A 15513-nucleotide genomic window follows, 5' to 3' on the forward strand; every position below is an offset into this window, starting at 1 on the left:
CTACGAGCTTTAAACCAACACCCTTTGGACCATAAATCTATTTATAGTATTCTCATTGCTTCGTGGTTGAAGTTATTTTGCATCCTCCGAGAAAGTCCTCTTGGAATCGTTGTAAGCAATAGAGATTCATATTGATCATATTAACACACAATCATTGTTCACCAGATGGTAACCATCGATAGGCCTAATTATCTTGTTTAGTCTTCTATCTTTCAGCTTATATCATTCTGCATTTTGCACAAACACAGGAATTTCACCGTTTTTCGTTCTCGTATTTAAGTTAATTTCTTCAAACATCGTCGCTCTTGGTTTACGTATTTTCACGACAACAGTATTTATGCTCTGTTAAGAATGTGCATTTGCGGCGAGTTTCCGCAGCAAAATTCACGGTATTTCATTTAATGGCAACTTGTGATTGTGAACTTGCGAAGAGCGTTTGAATAATTGTGTACAATACGAGTTTTAAGTGACTCAATCTAATACGGAATGTGTTCTTGGCAGATTTTCGTACGACCAATAAATAGACTCTCGCTGCTTCCAAGTTCGGGATGTGGTCTTTTTGTATGAGACATCAAAACTCAAATCATTTCACCACACTCGTTGATTCTCAGTCGTGTAATATACCAATGCAACTCTGATGCTGTCTTCCACCAGGTTATGGAATGTTGGTTTTAAGTAAATGGTCGTTTTTCCTTTGGAGAAAACTAGGTGCTGTGTACTGTCTTACAATTTATACATAGATTTTTCATGCAATGAAAAAATTAAGATTACTATACTAAATGTCAGATACCTAACATTAAAAATAGCGTTAAGCTAATTGATTGTGCTCAGAACAACGAAATATTTTTCGCTGTTATTTCCATTATTATGGTTTCTCAAGCGCTGCTGAGTTAGCGTTTTTCGTTGTTCTTCAGCAATTCCTGATTATCCTCCATTAAAAATTAACATTTTTTGGAAAATGCAATTTCTGGATTAAATTCGCTAATAGTGTTTTAAAGAACAGCTGCAGTTAAGCTGCTTGTCTACGCAAACTGCATTCTCCAAGTATTTTTTAGAATTTCTGGAAAAAAGATACCGGTTTATGGTGGAGTATAAAATCCTATACACGGTACTAGTTCGTGTATCTAAGAAATGTTGAATACGACAATGTTTATAATATTCTTGTACGTTTGCATGGTAATGTCAAATAAGTAAATTAGCTTGTATAGGTACACTACGTAAGTATTTATTATTCTTACGTGGTGTACCTGCAAGCCAATTAACTTATTAAGGACAATATTTGTTGGTTTGTTTTCTTTCAAATAATTTTTCTTAAAATTTTGGTTAGCGCATGCGTATTTGGTATTCTTTCAGAAAATGTGTTAATTTTTTCCTGCCATTAAATGAATTGATTCAAAAAGAAGTTCGAAGATAGTGCACGTTGGTTCCACCAGCCTGTTTTAATAACATCGCTGGCCGGTATAATGTTTTGTAATTTTTTAAAAAAACAAATTCAGAGTCGCATGATCCACATAATAAGCAGCAGCTTGGCAGCATCTTCGAATTTGGAACGGTTTATAAACTATTGAACGTTAAAGTTTGAATATTAATACTTACGCCTGGAACGTAACCAGAAGGTTTTTCGTGGAGAACAGCGTGTGATGGAATCACTGATTTTCTTACGCACATCATTCACTGGAAAATAGCTGCTAATTGTTGTGAAAAATTACAGATACATGTCAGGTAATACTTTTTTGTCAAAACTGTGTCTACATACACGAATAAGGCCTAACGAAAACATTTCCAAGTCAAGATTATATAATGATTATACACGATTCACGTTCGTTAGCGCAACGCGGATTCAACTTTTTACACAACCTGACGCTTCATGCAATTAATGAAGTATAATTTACGCTCTTTTCTACAATCAGAACTATGTATTTTTCTGTGTTCTAAGTGAATCTTGTGTTTATCCACGCTGAAGGGTGAATCGCTGGAAAATCTCTTTCGTATAAGCAAAGACTGAGAAATCTACCCAATGTTCGGATATCTGTCTAATAGATCCAAACAGAACTTGTAAATACCCCTCTTTAAACTAAACTACAAAATGCGCAACAATAACCTATACTAAGATCTATTTTGTACATCAAGATTTTCAAACGAACCAGTAAGCTCATCTAATGGTGTTTTTTGAAACGAACCAGTAAGCTCATCTAATGGTGGTAAAACAACAAAACCAGAAAACATTTTGTGAGATTTCTCTTTTATCGTTTCGATGTCATGTTTTTGAAACATCACATCTTCGCCGTAGAGTGTAAACGGAGCCCGGATTACAAATGATCGGTACGCCTCTTTATCGTGCTTTTCAAAGAGTTTCTTTGTCTTCTCTAGCGCCTCCCTGACTGATGATTCATGCAGTAAGTGATTATAAAACGCTTTTATAAACTCCGTTGTTGCATCATCATCACTGTGCCTTAGTGTGGTAAGAACAGAGCGAGCTCCGGCTGCAAGAAAAGACAGAGCTAAACTTTCAACACATTCTGGAGAGATTTCGTCTTGCTCAGAATGACACAGGCATAAAACAACCAAGCTACTTTTCATATAAAGGCCCTGGATATCCTTTTGCGTCAAAATATCATCCTCCACACTCGAGGAGACACATGGAGAAAGCATTATTCCACATTGCTGAGCTTCAATGTGTGCAGAAATATGGATAATACTTGCCCCGGTCAAAAGTCCCAGCAAAACCTGTTTCTTGGCTTCGCCCTCCACGAAGGCCTTTGCTTTGAAAAGCTTTGAAAGACAATTAACCTCCACAGTGGCTTTAGGCAAGTCTGACGTTGGATTACCAACAAACAACGCAAAACCACACTCGGGTAGAGTTTCGCTCGATTTTTCTCTGATTGTTTTAATCTCGCCTTTTGTAAACATCACATCATGTCCAAAGATAGTAAATGGAGCCCAAATTAAAAACGAGCGGTAATCTTCTCTTTCGTGTTGCTGAAAAAGGCTCATTACCCTTCTTAAAGCTTCACAAACTGGTGTTTCCTGAAGCAGTTCCCCGTACAATGCTTCCATAAACTCCTTTGTTGCATCATCACTAATGGGCCAGAGTCTGGCGAGAACAGAGCGAGCTCCAGCAGCAAGAAAAGACCGTGCTACACCTATGACACCTTCTGAAGAAATCTCCCCTTCACCAGTATAACAACAGCATAAAACAACTAAGCGAGCTCGCAATGAAGTACTCCTAATATCGTTTTGTGTGAGAAGAAAGGAATCTGGATTCTGGTGAGACGAGGATGGTTCATTCGAAGGAGCAAGCAATATTTCTCCTTTCTTTGGTTCACCATGAGCGGCAACATGAATTATACTAGCACCACTTAAAAGTCCGAGGACAACCTGTTTTTTTGCTTCAGCTTTTACGAGAGGCCTTGCTGTGAAAAGCTTCGAAAGACTTGCAACCTCCTCAGCTGCTTTGGGTAGATCAGTAGGTGTAAAATCTGTGCCATGCAAAGAAACCTTCCCAACTTTTGGATTACCAACAAACAACGCAAAACCACCCTCGGGTAGAGTTCGACTGGATTTTTCTCTGATTGTTTTAATGTCGCCTTTTGTAAACATCACATCATGTCCAAAGAGAGTAAATGGAGCCCAAATTAAAAACGAGCGGTAATCTTCTCTTTCATGTTGCTGAAAGAGGTTCATTACCCTTCTTAAAGCTTCACAAACTGGTGTTTCCTGTAGCAGTTCGCCGTAGAATGCTTCCATAAACTCCTTTGTTGCATCATCACTAATGGGCCAGAGTGTGGCGAGAACAGAGCGAGCTCCAGCAGCAAGAAAAGACCGAGCTACACCTATGACACCTTCTGGAGAAAGCTCACCTTTTCCAGTGTAACAACAGCATAGGACGACCAAGCGAGCTTGCAATGAAATACTCGTAATATCCTGTTGTGTGAGGAGATAGGAATCTTCCTTAGGAAGAGAAGAAGATGGTTCATTTAAAGAAGGGTCAGGAGCAAGCATTATTTCACCTCTCTTTCGTTCACCATGAGCAGCAATATGAATTATACTAGCACCACTTAGAAGTCTGAGAACAACCTGTTTTTTCGCTTCAGCATTTACGAGAGGCCTAGCTGTGAAGAGCTTCGAGAGACTTATAACTTCCTCAGCTGCTTTGGGTAGGTCAGCAGGTGTGACAGCTTCGCCATGCAAAGAAACCTTCCCAACTTTTGGATTACCAACAAACAACGCAAAACCGAGGTCAGACTCATGGGGTTGTTCTTTTGTAAACGTCAGAGTGTGTAATGAGGGCGTTATTTGAATGCTGTAACTCTGGGATAAATACTTCCTATTTTCATCAATCAGGGAAGAAAATGGTACAAAAAACAGTGGCCCGTGAGGAACAACAATGAGCTTATTTCCTTTGACGGCATCTCTTATCGGTTGAATGAGAAAATCGAACAGCTTTTTCAAACTATTTTCATCACTGCAATTATCGGCGCTCGAATGTTTTTCAAGCCAGCCTTCAGGCTTTTCCCTTTTGCACGGCTTGGTTGGCGGTGAGATCATAGGACTTTCAAAAGTATGTTCCTTCGCAAGTGAATCAAGTTTAAAAAATGAAGAATCTCGATTAACGTTGACACCTCTCCTTGCGGAAAAATTCATCACAAACGCCCATATATTCGATGCATGTAAGCACTTAAAGGTGACATCACTATTCAAAACCCAAACTTTCAGAGACCCTTCATTGAAATCAAACGCAAATAACACTATTGAAATTTCATCATTTTTTACCTGAAGGATGTTCTGTATTCGCTCTATTTCTCGATTTTCTTCACTTTTCTCAATTTTGCTCCATATTGATTGTGCGTAATGAGACAATTGTGCATCGAAATAATTTTGTTTTCTTTCAATAGAAAAATGGAGCTCTTTAGCCCTTCCCAGATCAGTCACTAATAATCCTGATTCTATTCGCCCCAAAGAAACAAAACAACTCATTAACTCTCCATGGGCCCTACAGAAAAAAGTTGTGAAGGAGAGTTTGTTTTCATCTGGAACCTTATTTTGGAACTGCTCTTCTAGAATTTTAATAAGTTTTACTAAATATGATGATGCCAGTTTATATTCTCCTAAACTCTTATAAACATTTGCAAGTTCTTCACAACTGCGTATTTTCATAAACGGCTCGCCAATAATGGTGCTTATTTCTAAACTTTTTGTACCATATTCAATGGCTTTTTCACTATCACCTAACAGTCTATAAATGATGCCCATATCTCTGTTTGCTTCTGCAATCCCTGATCGCATTCCAGTCGTTTTGGCTAATTCTAAACTCTCTTTGTGATAATTCAAAGCCTTATCATACATCCCTAGTTCACGGTAACAAGTTCCCAAGTTGCCATTGATCGTGATTATGGCAGTTTGATCGCCCTCTGCTATGAAAATTTTAGATGCTTTCTCATAATGGTCAATTGCTTTGTCCCACTTTTTGAATTTAAATTCTATATTACCTGAATAGAAATAGTATTTTGCAATTAATGACTGATTACCAATAGCCATGGCGATTTTAAAGCTATCTTTTATATAGCTACTGGCCTTCTCATTCTCTCCTATTCTTTGGTAAATTGATGACAAATCATAATTGGCTTCTACTATACCTTTTTTGTCAGAGACCGTATTTGCTATCTCTAAAGATTTTCTGTGCCATTCGATGGCTTTGCTGTATTCACCTTTATGCTGGTGAACACGGCCCAATTCGTTACTGACATATTTAATTCCATCTTGGTCATCAATAGCATTATATATGTTTAAAGCGCGATTCAAGTAAGCAAATGCCTTTTCATATTCACTGAAAAAAGAATAGATGTGTCCTAAACGGCTATTACTCTCAGCTATTCCTTTCTTGTCGCCAATGGCGGTGAAAATTCTTAACGTTTCTTCGAAACATTGAAGTGCGTCTTCATTTCTTTTTAGTTTAATGTAACAAATGCCTAAATTACATTTGACATTTACTGTTTCCCCTTGATCGCTCATTGCTTTTCCCATTTCTAATGTTTTCTTATAATGGTCGATAGCGCTTTCCCACTTTTTCTTACAACGATAAAGATCACCTAGATTTCTATTCTGTTCTGCCATTGATGACTGATCACTAATGGCCGTGCTAATTTCTAAGCTGACTTTCAAATAGCTAATTGCCATTTCATAGTCTTTCGTTCTTTGATAAAATCTCCCCAAACTCATATTAACACCAGCTATCCCTTTCTGGTCGTCAATAGCGGTCATAAGTCTTAACGCTTCTTCGAGACATGAAAGTGCCTCGTCGTTTCTTCCTAGCTCAATATAAGAGTAGCTTAAAGTGTGGTTGGCCTTTGCTATTATTCCTTGATTGCCAATGGCTGTTCCTAATTTTAATGTTTTTTTCCAATGGTTAATTGCGATTTCCCACTTTCCTAAAGAATAATAATTATTCGCTAACTGGCGATTGCTCTCTGCCATTAAATACGTATCGCCAATGGTCGTGGTAATTTCTAAGCTTTCTTTCAAACAGCTAATAGCTTTTTCATAATCTTTTAATCTTTCGTAAACATCTCCTAAATACATATTAGCATGAGCTATACCTTTCTGGTCGCCAATAGCGGTCATAAGTCTTAACATTTCTTCAAAACATTGAACTGCCTCTTCATTGCTTTCTAGTTTACTGTAACAATTGCCTAAGTTACAATTGACATCTGCTATTTTTTCTTGATCGCCCATTGGTTTTCCCAATTCTAATGTTTTCTTATAATGGTCAATTGCGCTTTCCCACTTTTCTATACAACGATAAAGATCACCTAGATTTCTATTCTGTTCTGCCATTGATGGCTGATCACTAATAGCCGTGCTAATTTCTAAGCTGACTTTCCAAAAGCTAATTGCCTTTTTATAGTCTTTCGTTCTTTGATAAAATCTGCCCAAACTCATGTTAGCATCAGCTATCCCTTTCTGGTCGTCAATAGCGGTCATAAGTCTTAACGCTTCTTCGAGACATAAAAGTGCCTCGTCGTTTCTTCCTAGCTGAACGTAAGTGTAGCTTAAACTGTGATTGACCTTTGCTATTATTCCTTGATTGTCAATTGCTGTTCCTAATTCTAATGCTTTTTTCCAATGGCTAATTGCGATTTCCCCCTTTCCTAAAGAATAATAAATATTACCTAACTGGCGATTGCTTTCTGCCATTAAATACGTATTGCCAATGGTCGTGCTAATTTTTAAGCTTTCTATCAAATAGCTAATAGCTTTTTCATAGTCTTTTAATCTTTTGTAAACATCTCCCAAATACATATTAGCACGAGCTATACCATATTGGTTGCCGATTGCCGTTGCTATCTGTAACGAGTTTCTGAAACAGTCGATAGCCTGGTCATAATGACCTAAATTCACGTAAGCGTTTCCCACATCGATACTGTTTTGCGCCTCTAAAGCGGGATTTGAAAACCTCCCCAAACTCATCTTAGCATCAGCTATACCTTTCTTGTCTCCAATAACGGTCATAAGTCTTAACATTTGTTCGAAACATTGAACTGCCTCTTCATTTCTTTCTAGTTGACAATAACGTCGACTTCCTAAACCACGATTAACCTCTGCTATTCGCTCTAAGCTCAAATTGCAGTCGCATAAGTTTCTGTGGCTTACGGCAATTTTTCTGCGATCATCAGAAGCAGTACCTCCTTCCAAGCCTTTTTTTAAGTATTCAATAGCCCTTCTTTCTTCGCCTGAAGCTTCATAACAAGCGTCAACAAGCGCGCGAATATTTGCAATCCTTGCTTTGTCCCCAATGGCAGTACTTGCATCTAGAGCTATTTTATAACTGTTAATGGCCTCTTCATATTGGCCTAATTCAAAATAAACACGGCCTAAACCTTCATTGCTGATTGCTACTGGAAACTTATCGTCACTAAGTGAAAAACCCTTTTTGAAGCAGGCAATAGCATTTTGATATTCTTTCAATCCAATATAAGCCTCGCCTTTACTTGTGTGTAGAGCGGACTCGAAAATAGCAAGTTCTAAATCTTCAATTTTAGTTAAACTTTCAATGGCTGTTTCGTAACACTCAATTGCCTCTTTATACTTACCTGATTTCAAGTTGTTATCTCCTGAACGTGCGGTGCATGTAGCTATTTCGAGATGATTCGTCATTCTGATGTCTTCTAACTTCCCAATATTTAGCTCCTTGGGTTCCATCACACCTTTTGATTTACTTTCCTCTGTCTATATTAATGAAGAGTACAACGGTAAAATTATTAAAAATGCATTTAAACAATTATATATAATTATTAAAAAAAACTTTTTAACCAGGGATTAAAACTATATGAAATTAGATAGAGATGAGATCAAATGCAAGGTTTAATCCTGTAATTTGATCTGCATTCGACAACAGCCTAGAGTTTGGTATCAAACTTCGCGTACAGGCATGTGTAAGTGAATTTATTAATTAGACTAGAAATACATGCATGCAGCAACCCCTCGCCTAGGTTAAACAAAATTTGTTAATGATTGTTAGAAATTTTATGTGGTTTGGGGGTTTTGGAGGGTACAGGGTATTTGAGAAATAGAAATTGAGAGAAGTATAGAAATATTCTTCTGCACGTGGAAACACTGTAGTCATAGCAACTCGCAACCAGTGTTGCCAACCTTGGGATTTTATCCCAAGATCTTGGGATTTTTGAGGCTGTTGGGATTTTCTTGGGATTTTTATTTTTTTAATAAGACCTTGGGATTTTTCTTGGGATTTTTTAGAATAAAGACAAGATAATGTTATAATAATGATAGTTGTAATACTGATTAATCTGCTTGCTCAGTATAACTGATATTCACTAAATATTTTAATATACCATACAGAGTATACAGCAGTTAAGCGCTGAGATCAGTGAGAAGGTTTCTTCCTATCGATTATACAAGACCAAGTATTTCGTACACATGCACTACGGGCTCATCTGTAAGATTTGATTGACATTTTTGATTTCTTGCTTTTTTAAAAATATTTTCTAAACGTTTTCAAACGCGATGTCGAAGCAAGCAAGCATGCATGGTATTGATTGTTTTAAAATGTGATCGATTGTTATGGTAATCGTAATTATGATACTTCTAGGGTAGTGCCAGGCTTCGGTCAGCGCATGGCTGAACACTTCGCCTGATGAGGGGACCTGAGAACTAATGAAAAAAAATCTTGGGATTTTTTGTGGGGAAAATAGGGAATCTTGGGATTTTTTGGGAGCTATATTGGGATTTTTAGGAAAACTGACTTGGCAACACTGATATCAATATCAAATTCAACAGGTCGTCTTACTTCTTCAAGACTTCCTTCTTTAATTGCGATCTTCGTTTTAGCAGCATTCCTGGAAGAAAAATGTTACTGTAGACAAATAGTTTAATAGCGAAGATATCTTAACACCATATAGCTATTGTGTATTCAATGTAAACTTGGCAGTATTGTGAGTGGTCCATGCATGAATAACGAATTCTCGTTAACATTTTTGTCCCGCACGGGTTAGAAACACTTCAAATAGCTGGGGTGCGTTTCAGATTCTTCCGTTTTCAGTGGGCGAAAACGCCGGATACGTGTGTACGGTACGCGTAACCGTGGGAATATTCTTGCGTTTTCAAATTCTTCCGGCATCGTGTGGACGGGGCCTTAAAGGCCCTGGAAACTGGACGAGATTCGCTAACGCGACGCGAATTTTCTTTTTCAGAAGCGAACATTTTCAGAACATTTTGAGAGATACAGGCTCCAGACAAATCAAAATGACTATCGTTCTATAATTACCAAGGATACCACTGCATTGGAAAACTTAGTAGCTTCTCAAAACTTTCTTAAAATTTCTTAAAAGTTGCGTTGGCGGAACGCGTCCAATGTGGGTCGGCCTTAAAACGTCATCTATGGTTGTGATTACGTAATGTCCACTATGTTCATAACTGTGCGAATGATTATAAAAACTTAAAGTTGCGGTCTTAAGCCCGCTTTTCATGTTTTTCATTGGACGAAGAAACTTGGATATTTCCATGTTTTGTTTTGTATAATGCATTTTTAAAACTTTTTTACGAAAACTTTTGCGAAATGGCAGTTACATTGCTTTTCATTAAAATACAATACTTCTGTCTTGACGAACAGGACGTTGCTGATTCCATTATTACTTGCTGCGCATGCGCATAACCAGTGGTATTGTTCTGTCACATTTCCCGGATGTAATAAACCTCTGGGCGAGTATGAAATATGGGTGTAAAGCACATTCATATACATACCTTTTTTTATTTACCTCCTCCATGTTTATTATGTTCAACTCTATTCCCTCCATTTCAATTCCAATCAGCGAAAGTTCCCTCAGAAAACTTTCCTGAAGCCTTTTGGATTCAAAATCATCCAAAACCTCAAGAAACCGTTCATCTGTAAAGCAGTGCAATGAAACAAAGACTTCCTTTTTCGATGTTTGTTATTTCTTGGTCATGTTTCTCAGGACCGAAAGCTCTAATCACTGTGTACTCGAGAACATCTAATCCAGGATCTTTTTTCAGTTCATCAAGCAAATCGCCAATAAAAGCTTCTATGTCCAAATCTCTTGGCTCTTTTTCATGCTTTATTCTTCCGTTGACAAATATTACGAGAATAACTCCTTCCTTGTTCACATCACATGGCAGGTTGTCATTTGGCAATGATGTACTTTCCTGCCCAATTGCTAAACAGCCTAGGGGGAATTTAGGCGAAAGGGACATGGTAAGTTTATAAATTCTGTGAGAATTGTGTCAGTTGTATACTAAATTTAGATAGCCAAAAAATTGCACCTGTAACGAAGATAAAACAAACTATCGAAGTTTGAGGAAATTTAATTGAATCATTGACGCTTTGGGCAGCGCCAGAACTTATAGAAACCTACCTTTTTAGCGAAAATGATTTTTTGCAAAGTTTAAAATCAATTTTAGAGAACTTTCGTCCGTTTGAGAAAGGACTAACTTTGAGAAAGGACTAACTTAGATTTTGATATATTATAGTTGTATTTTTAATAAAAATTCATGGGGATATTACTTTTTAAAATCGGTACATTATTTCGGGATGTCTCTAAAATATGGAAAATACGCCCTATAAAAATATTGCTTAACTAGAAATACATGCATGCAAATCCCCTCGCCTGAAGCAATAAACATATATTTCCATCACTGAGATTCTATAATACTCGTTTCTGCTGAATGATCGAAGTCGTATAAGTAAATCCTATATCAAGTACAATTATAAAATCGACTCTCGAGCTATGACATTCAACTATATAATTCATTAATTGTGCTACGAATAGTTTTTAGTTTTAAATACTGTACTACTATTGTTAGCGAAATTTCAATTCCTTTTTAAACAGATTCACCTTTGAAAATACATGCTTTCCTAATCAAAATATTTTTAACAAAATTGACGAATAAATTCAAAGGGGTGTCATATACATTTGTTGATAAATCCACATATTGAACTTACAAAATACTTGCACGCTTTAACATACGAAATCTACCCCTTTGCCTGTTCAAAAGCACTCCAAAACTGCTCCAAAATCGTAAATTTTTTACCATCCATTTGAATCAAAGTTTTTTTATGGCGACGACATAATGGCGGACAACTTGATTTTGCATTTGCATTCCCGGGCGTAATTAAAATCTCCGGGCGGAATTAGCACCCTCACCCGGCTCAACTGAAGCTCGCACATTTAACAAACTTGACAAACTATTGCACAATGCTATCTCACTAGAAATTTTGACGATAATTAATTGAAGTATAAGTCAGGATAACGTCTTGTTAACGTGTTTCTAACGTGTTTCTTAAATGCGCGCAATACTTCTCTGATTATTTTGCTGCTATGCCGCGATTTTGAATAATTAAGAGACATCTTAAATAGGCTATTATCTCTGTGATTTTTTGGGTAAAATGTAATTGTGATATACCAAAATCTAAGATAACCTTCCCTCTATCTAAGAATCAAACCAGAGTACGTTTTTTGGGACACCCGCGGTATATTAAGTGTGCGATGTAATTCATTAAATCATAAAATTAATCAAATTGCAATATTTTATTTTCGACCATGCATAAATTCGTTTGAATTCATTTTCGACTTACAGAAGCGGTAAAAATCCAGATTTCAAAGATTTTCTGATGGTCAAAGCCTCTGCACCTAATTTTTGAAACTCGGATAGCTTGTCAGTGTAGCACAGTCCATATTCTCACATAGTGTGGTCGAAGTGTGTTTCGCATAAAAATTTCGATCATACATAATTTTTTGTCCCATATATATTTGCATAGATTTCATCAGAGTTGGGAGGAATTCAGAATTCTGTTTATCAATGTCACTATTACCTGTTTCATCACATTGATTCCCTTGATTCTCTTCAGTTCTATTAGAATATCGTATGACCGCTACTTGAAACTTTTCGTTGTTATCGATCATTGTGCGTATCATTTCTTTTACTCTTTTTTGAATGGACTCGACCATTCCTCTTAACCTATTAATTTCCTTAGTTGGAAAATTATCCTCTTTAAGATTGCCAATATAATCAACTCGAACGGTCGAGTATCCAGTTGCGGCAAAAGCATCTTTAGCGAGTTCAACATACTTTAAGAAATCAGCGTCTTCTATTTTGGATTTGGGCAAGTGACACAGATGGTTTCTAAGAAGTCTAACTTGGTCAATGGCTAAAGTTAATGTTTCTTCTTCGACTCCGTCTGGACTGATCAGCGTGGTGTGAAATTCCCTGGTTCTTCTCCCTATATATTGGTCGTTGAGTGTTTGAATCCCGTACATGGTGGAGATTCCGAAGGTCTTTGAGTAAATGGTTGCTCTAAACAGACTTGTACAATCCCAATCCTGGTACGATGTGTTGGTTGGTACGTCAGTCGTTCCTTCATGATGCAAAAAAAGGGCGCGGACTTCGGGTGTGTCGTCCCATTCTTTACATCCAAGAACTTTTGAAATCTTTGTGTTCCAAAGTTTCGCAAATGTCGCACGTAGCATGTTCGGAAACTCGTCAAAAACGATGGATGCAAATTTGAAGAAATTCAATTCTTCGTTTGAAAAGGGTTTTTCTGCCATTTAGATGATATTTCTTGGAACGTACCAAACCAATTATTCAAATTCCTTGATGCCTACTGGAGAGAGAAGGCATTTTGAACATATAGTTTTATAAAAACTTTATTGGTCATATGAAATTTGAAATATGATTTATTTGGAATATGATAATATTATTGGAAATATGAAAGTCATCGTTTAGAAATGATATTTTCATTTCTAAACCTAATGTCGAAGAGCATAAAAAACCAACTTTCAGTATAAACTTCTATTTCGATTCCAATAAACATCTGAATGACACTAGATTAATAGACACACACACAGAAAAACTTGAGCGTAGCAGAAAACCTCAAACGAATTAAAATTTCCAAGAAAAATCTCCACTCTTCTTTTTCAAAATATCATTGTGAAAAGTATTAGATAAGGTTGAAATGTGCTTAGACAGCACTAGTTTCCTCAAAACTCTTACATATCTTTATCAAGCTTTAGTGCTACCATACTTTGATTATTGCTCAATAGTCTGGGGTAACTGTGACGAATATTTAAAAGCGAAGCTACGGAATCTCCAAAACTGAGCTGCGAGAGTTATTACTGGTGGCTCATAATAGATATTAATATAATTACAATGGTGATTATTGAAAACACTGGCATCTGATTGGTCCAGCGACATCAGATTATTATTATAAGCGATAATGTAATTTATATTGACAGGTCGCGGAAATATTAACTTAGTACGTTAGAGCTGTTCGGTCATATGCGTATATTGTAAATTATAGTCTGGCTTCCTACTTGAGAATTTGTAAAAGGAATATTAATTTATTAGAATGTCTACAAGAGGATACTAATTCAATTTCATTGCGTATAATAGGTATATGGAAAGCCATTTTGGGCAAAAGGTCTCGAGTTTTTCTCGCAGGACAAGATTTTTCTCAGACGGTCGAGATTTATCTCGCATGGTCGAGAATTTTTTCTCGTAGGGTCAAGATTTTTACCATATATATAAATGTAGCTTTACAAAATACTTTTCCGAACTCGAGAAACTGAAAGATTTCAACAGCTTTAATGCATTTTAACCAACGTAATATCATTCAGAAGAACCTAACTAGTAGTGAAATCCGTTCAGCATCCTACCTTTCTCGTAGGCCAGTGAGCTTCTAAGCTTCACCGTGCAAGGGATTCTGGCCATATTTTGTATCTATCTCTGTGTCTTGCCCTTAGACAATAATTGTTTATTCCTTAGCAAAGCGAATTTCTGATAATATATATTTTATCGCTCTACATCTTTGAGCATTATCGTTCAGCATTTGATTCGATAAATACCAATGGCACGCATGATGTGCTATTGTTGAATAGTTAGAATGCACCAGCAAGCCACATGCTGTGCCAGCTTTGGTTATTTTATTAAATCACAATGTGTCATTAAAAGCATCTTTGCCTTCGTTGGTTCACTTTGAAAAACCATGCAGTAGGAACCATATTATCGTGTATGAGATTATTTAATCTCACGATTTAATCCCATGTTTGAAACGGTTTTGAAATAGTAAACACTCTATGAAGACAATAGGATTATTTCTTCAAAAATTGGAAGAAAGTTGGGCTAAAGTTAGAACTCGCTCTAACCCAAAATATAAAACAAGGTTAACATTTTTGTTCAAAAAGATTCATATTATGCTTTCTGATGGTTCCTGTATGCTACTCTATGTTTTGAATTACAGGTTACTTATGGGAATAAAGGACACGTGACCTAAATGCTTCATAAAATAAACCAAAGATTGATGGTTTGGTTTCAACCATTGTTATCTAGTATTCGGGTTGATAACTCAGGGAAGAACCATCACATGCAAAATCATTAATGCTGGTTTTCATTTGACATAATCGGTCGTAACTCGCATATGAATGCCGTTGTTTAGCGGAGCTTTTAGACCTCTTCTGGCTGTTACCTCACTAAGTTAGGTTAGGTTTCACTTGCAGAGAAACAGTTCGCCAGCGAAATATTTGCATATTTTCTTTAGAATTTTGACCGAATTGCTAAATTAGTTCAGCTTCACTTCATTCATTTCAAAAGAAAATATGCAAATATTTCGCTAGCGAACTATTTATCTGCAAGTGGAAAACTATGCCAACACATACCGGACGCGATTTGGCAACGCGGCGCGATTTTTCAAAGTTTTTGATTTTCCAAAAGAAAATAAATCTCAAACTATCATAGTTTCTAGCTAAACAAGACACCTGCTCTGGCGCGGTTATTCAGTAGTTTCGAACACAATTGCTTCCATGCATGCATTAATTTTGAAAAAATACTGAAATATTTTACATTCAGAAAATTAATTACATTTCACAATAGCCTTCACTATTTGATAGTTATTTAATAGTTACATAAATATATAACAAGGTTAACATTTTTGTTCAAAAAGATTCATATTATGCTTTCTGATGGTTCCTGTATGCTACTCTATGTTTT

General features: G+C 36.6%; 1 protein-coding gene across 1 annotated transcript; it reads right to left on the minus strand.

Annotated features, from left to right (window-relative positions):
- Nucleotides 1-2106: 2106 nt before the first annotated feature.
- LOC114533027 (tetratricopeptide repeat protein 28-like) lies at nt 2107-7639 on the minus strand. Its single transcript, XM_028554602.1, has one exon. The coding sequence runs from the start codon at nt 7519-7521 to the stop codon at nt 2107-2109; it is 5415 nt and encodes a 1804-aa protein (XP_028410403.1). The 5' UTR covers nt 7522-7639.
- Nucleotides 7640-15513: the final 7874 nt, after the last annotated feature.

This window comes from Dendronephthya gigantea, unplaced genomic scaffold (genome assembly GCF_004324835.1).
Source record: "Dendronephthya gigantea isolate DGI-Jeju-01 unplaced genomic scaffold, DenGig_1.0 000083F, whole genome shotgun sequence".
NCBI lineage: Eukaryota > Metazoa > Cnidaria > Anthozoa > Malacalcyonacea > Nephtheidae > Dendronephthya > Dendronephthya gigantea.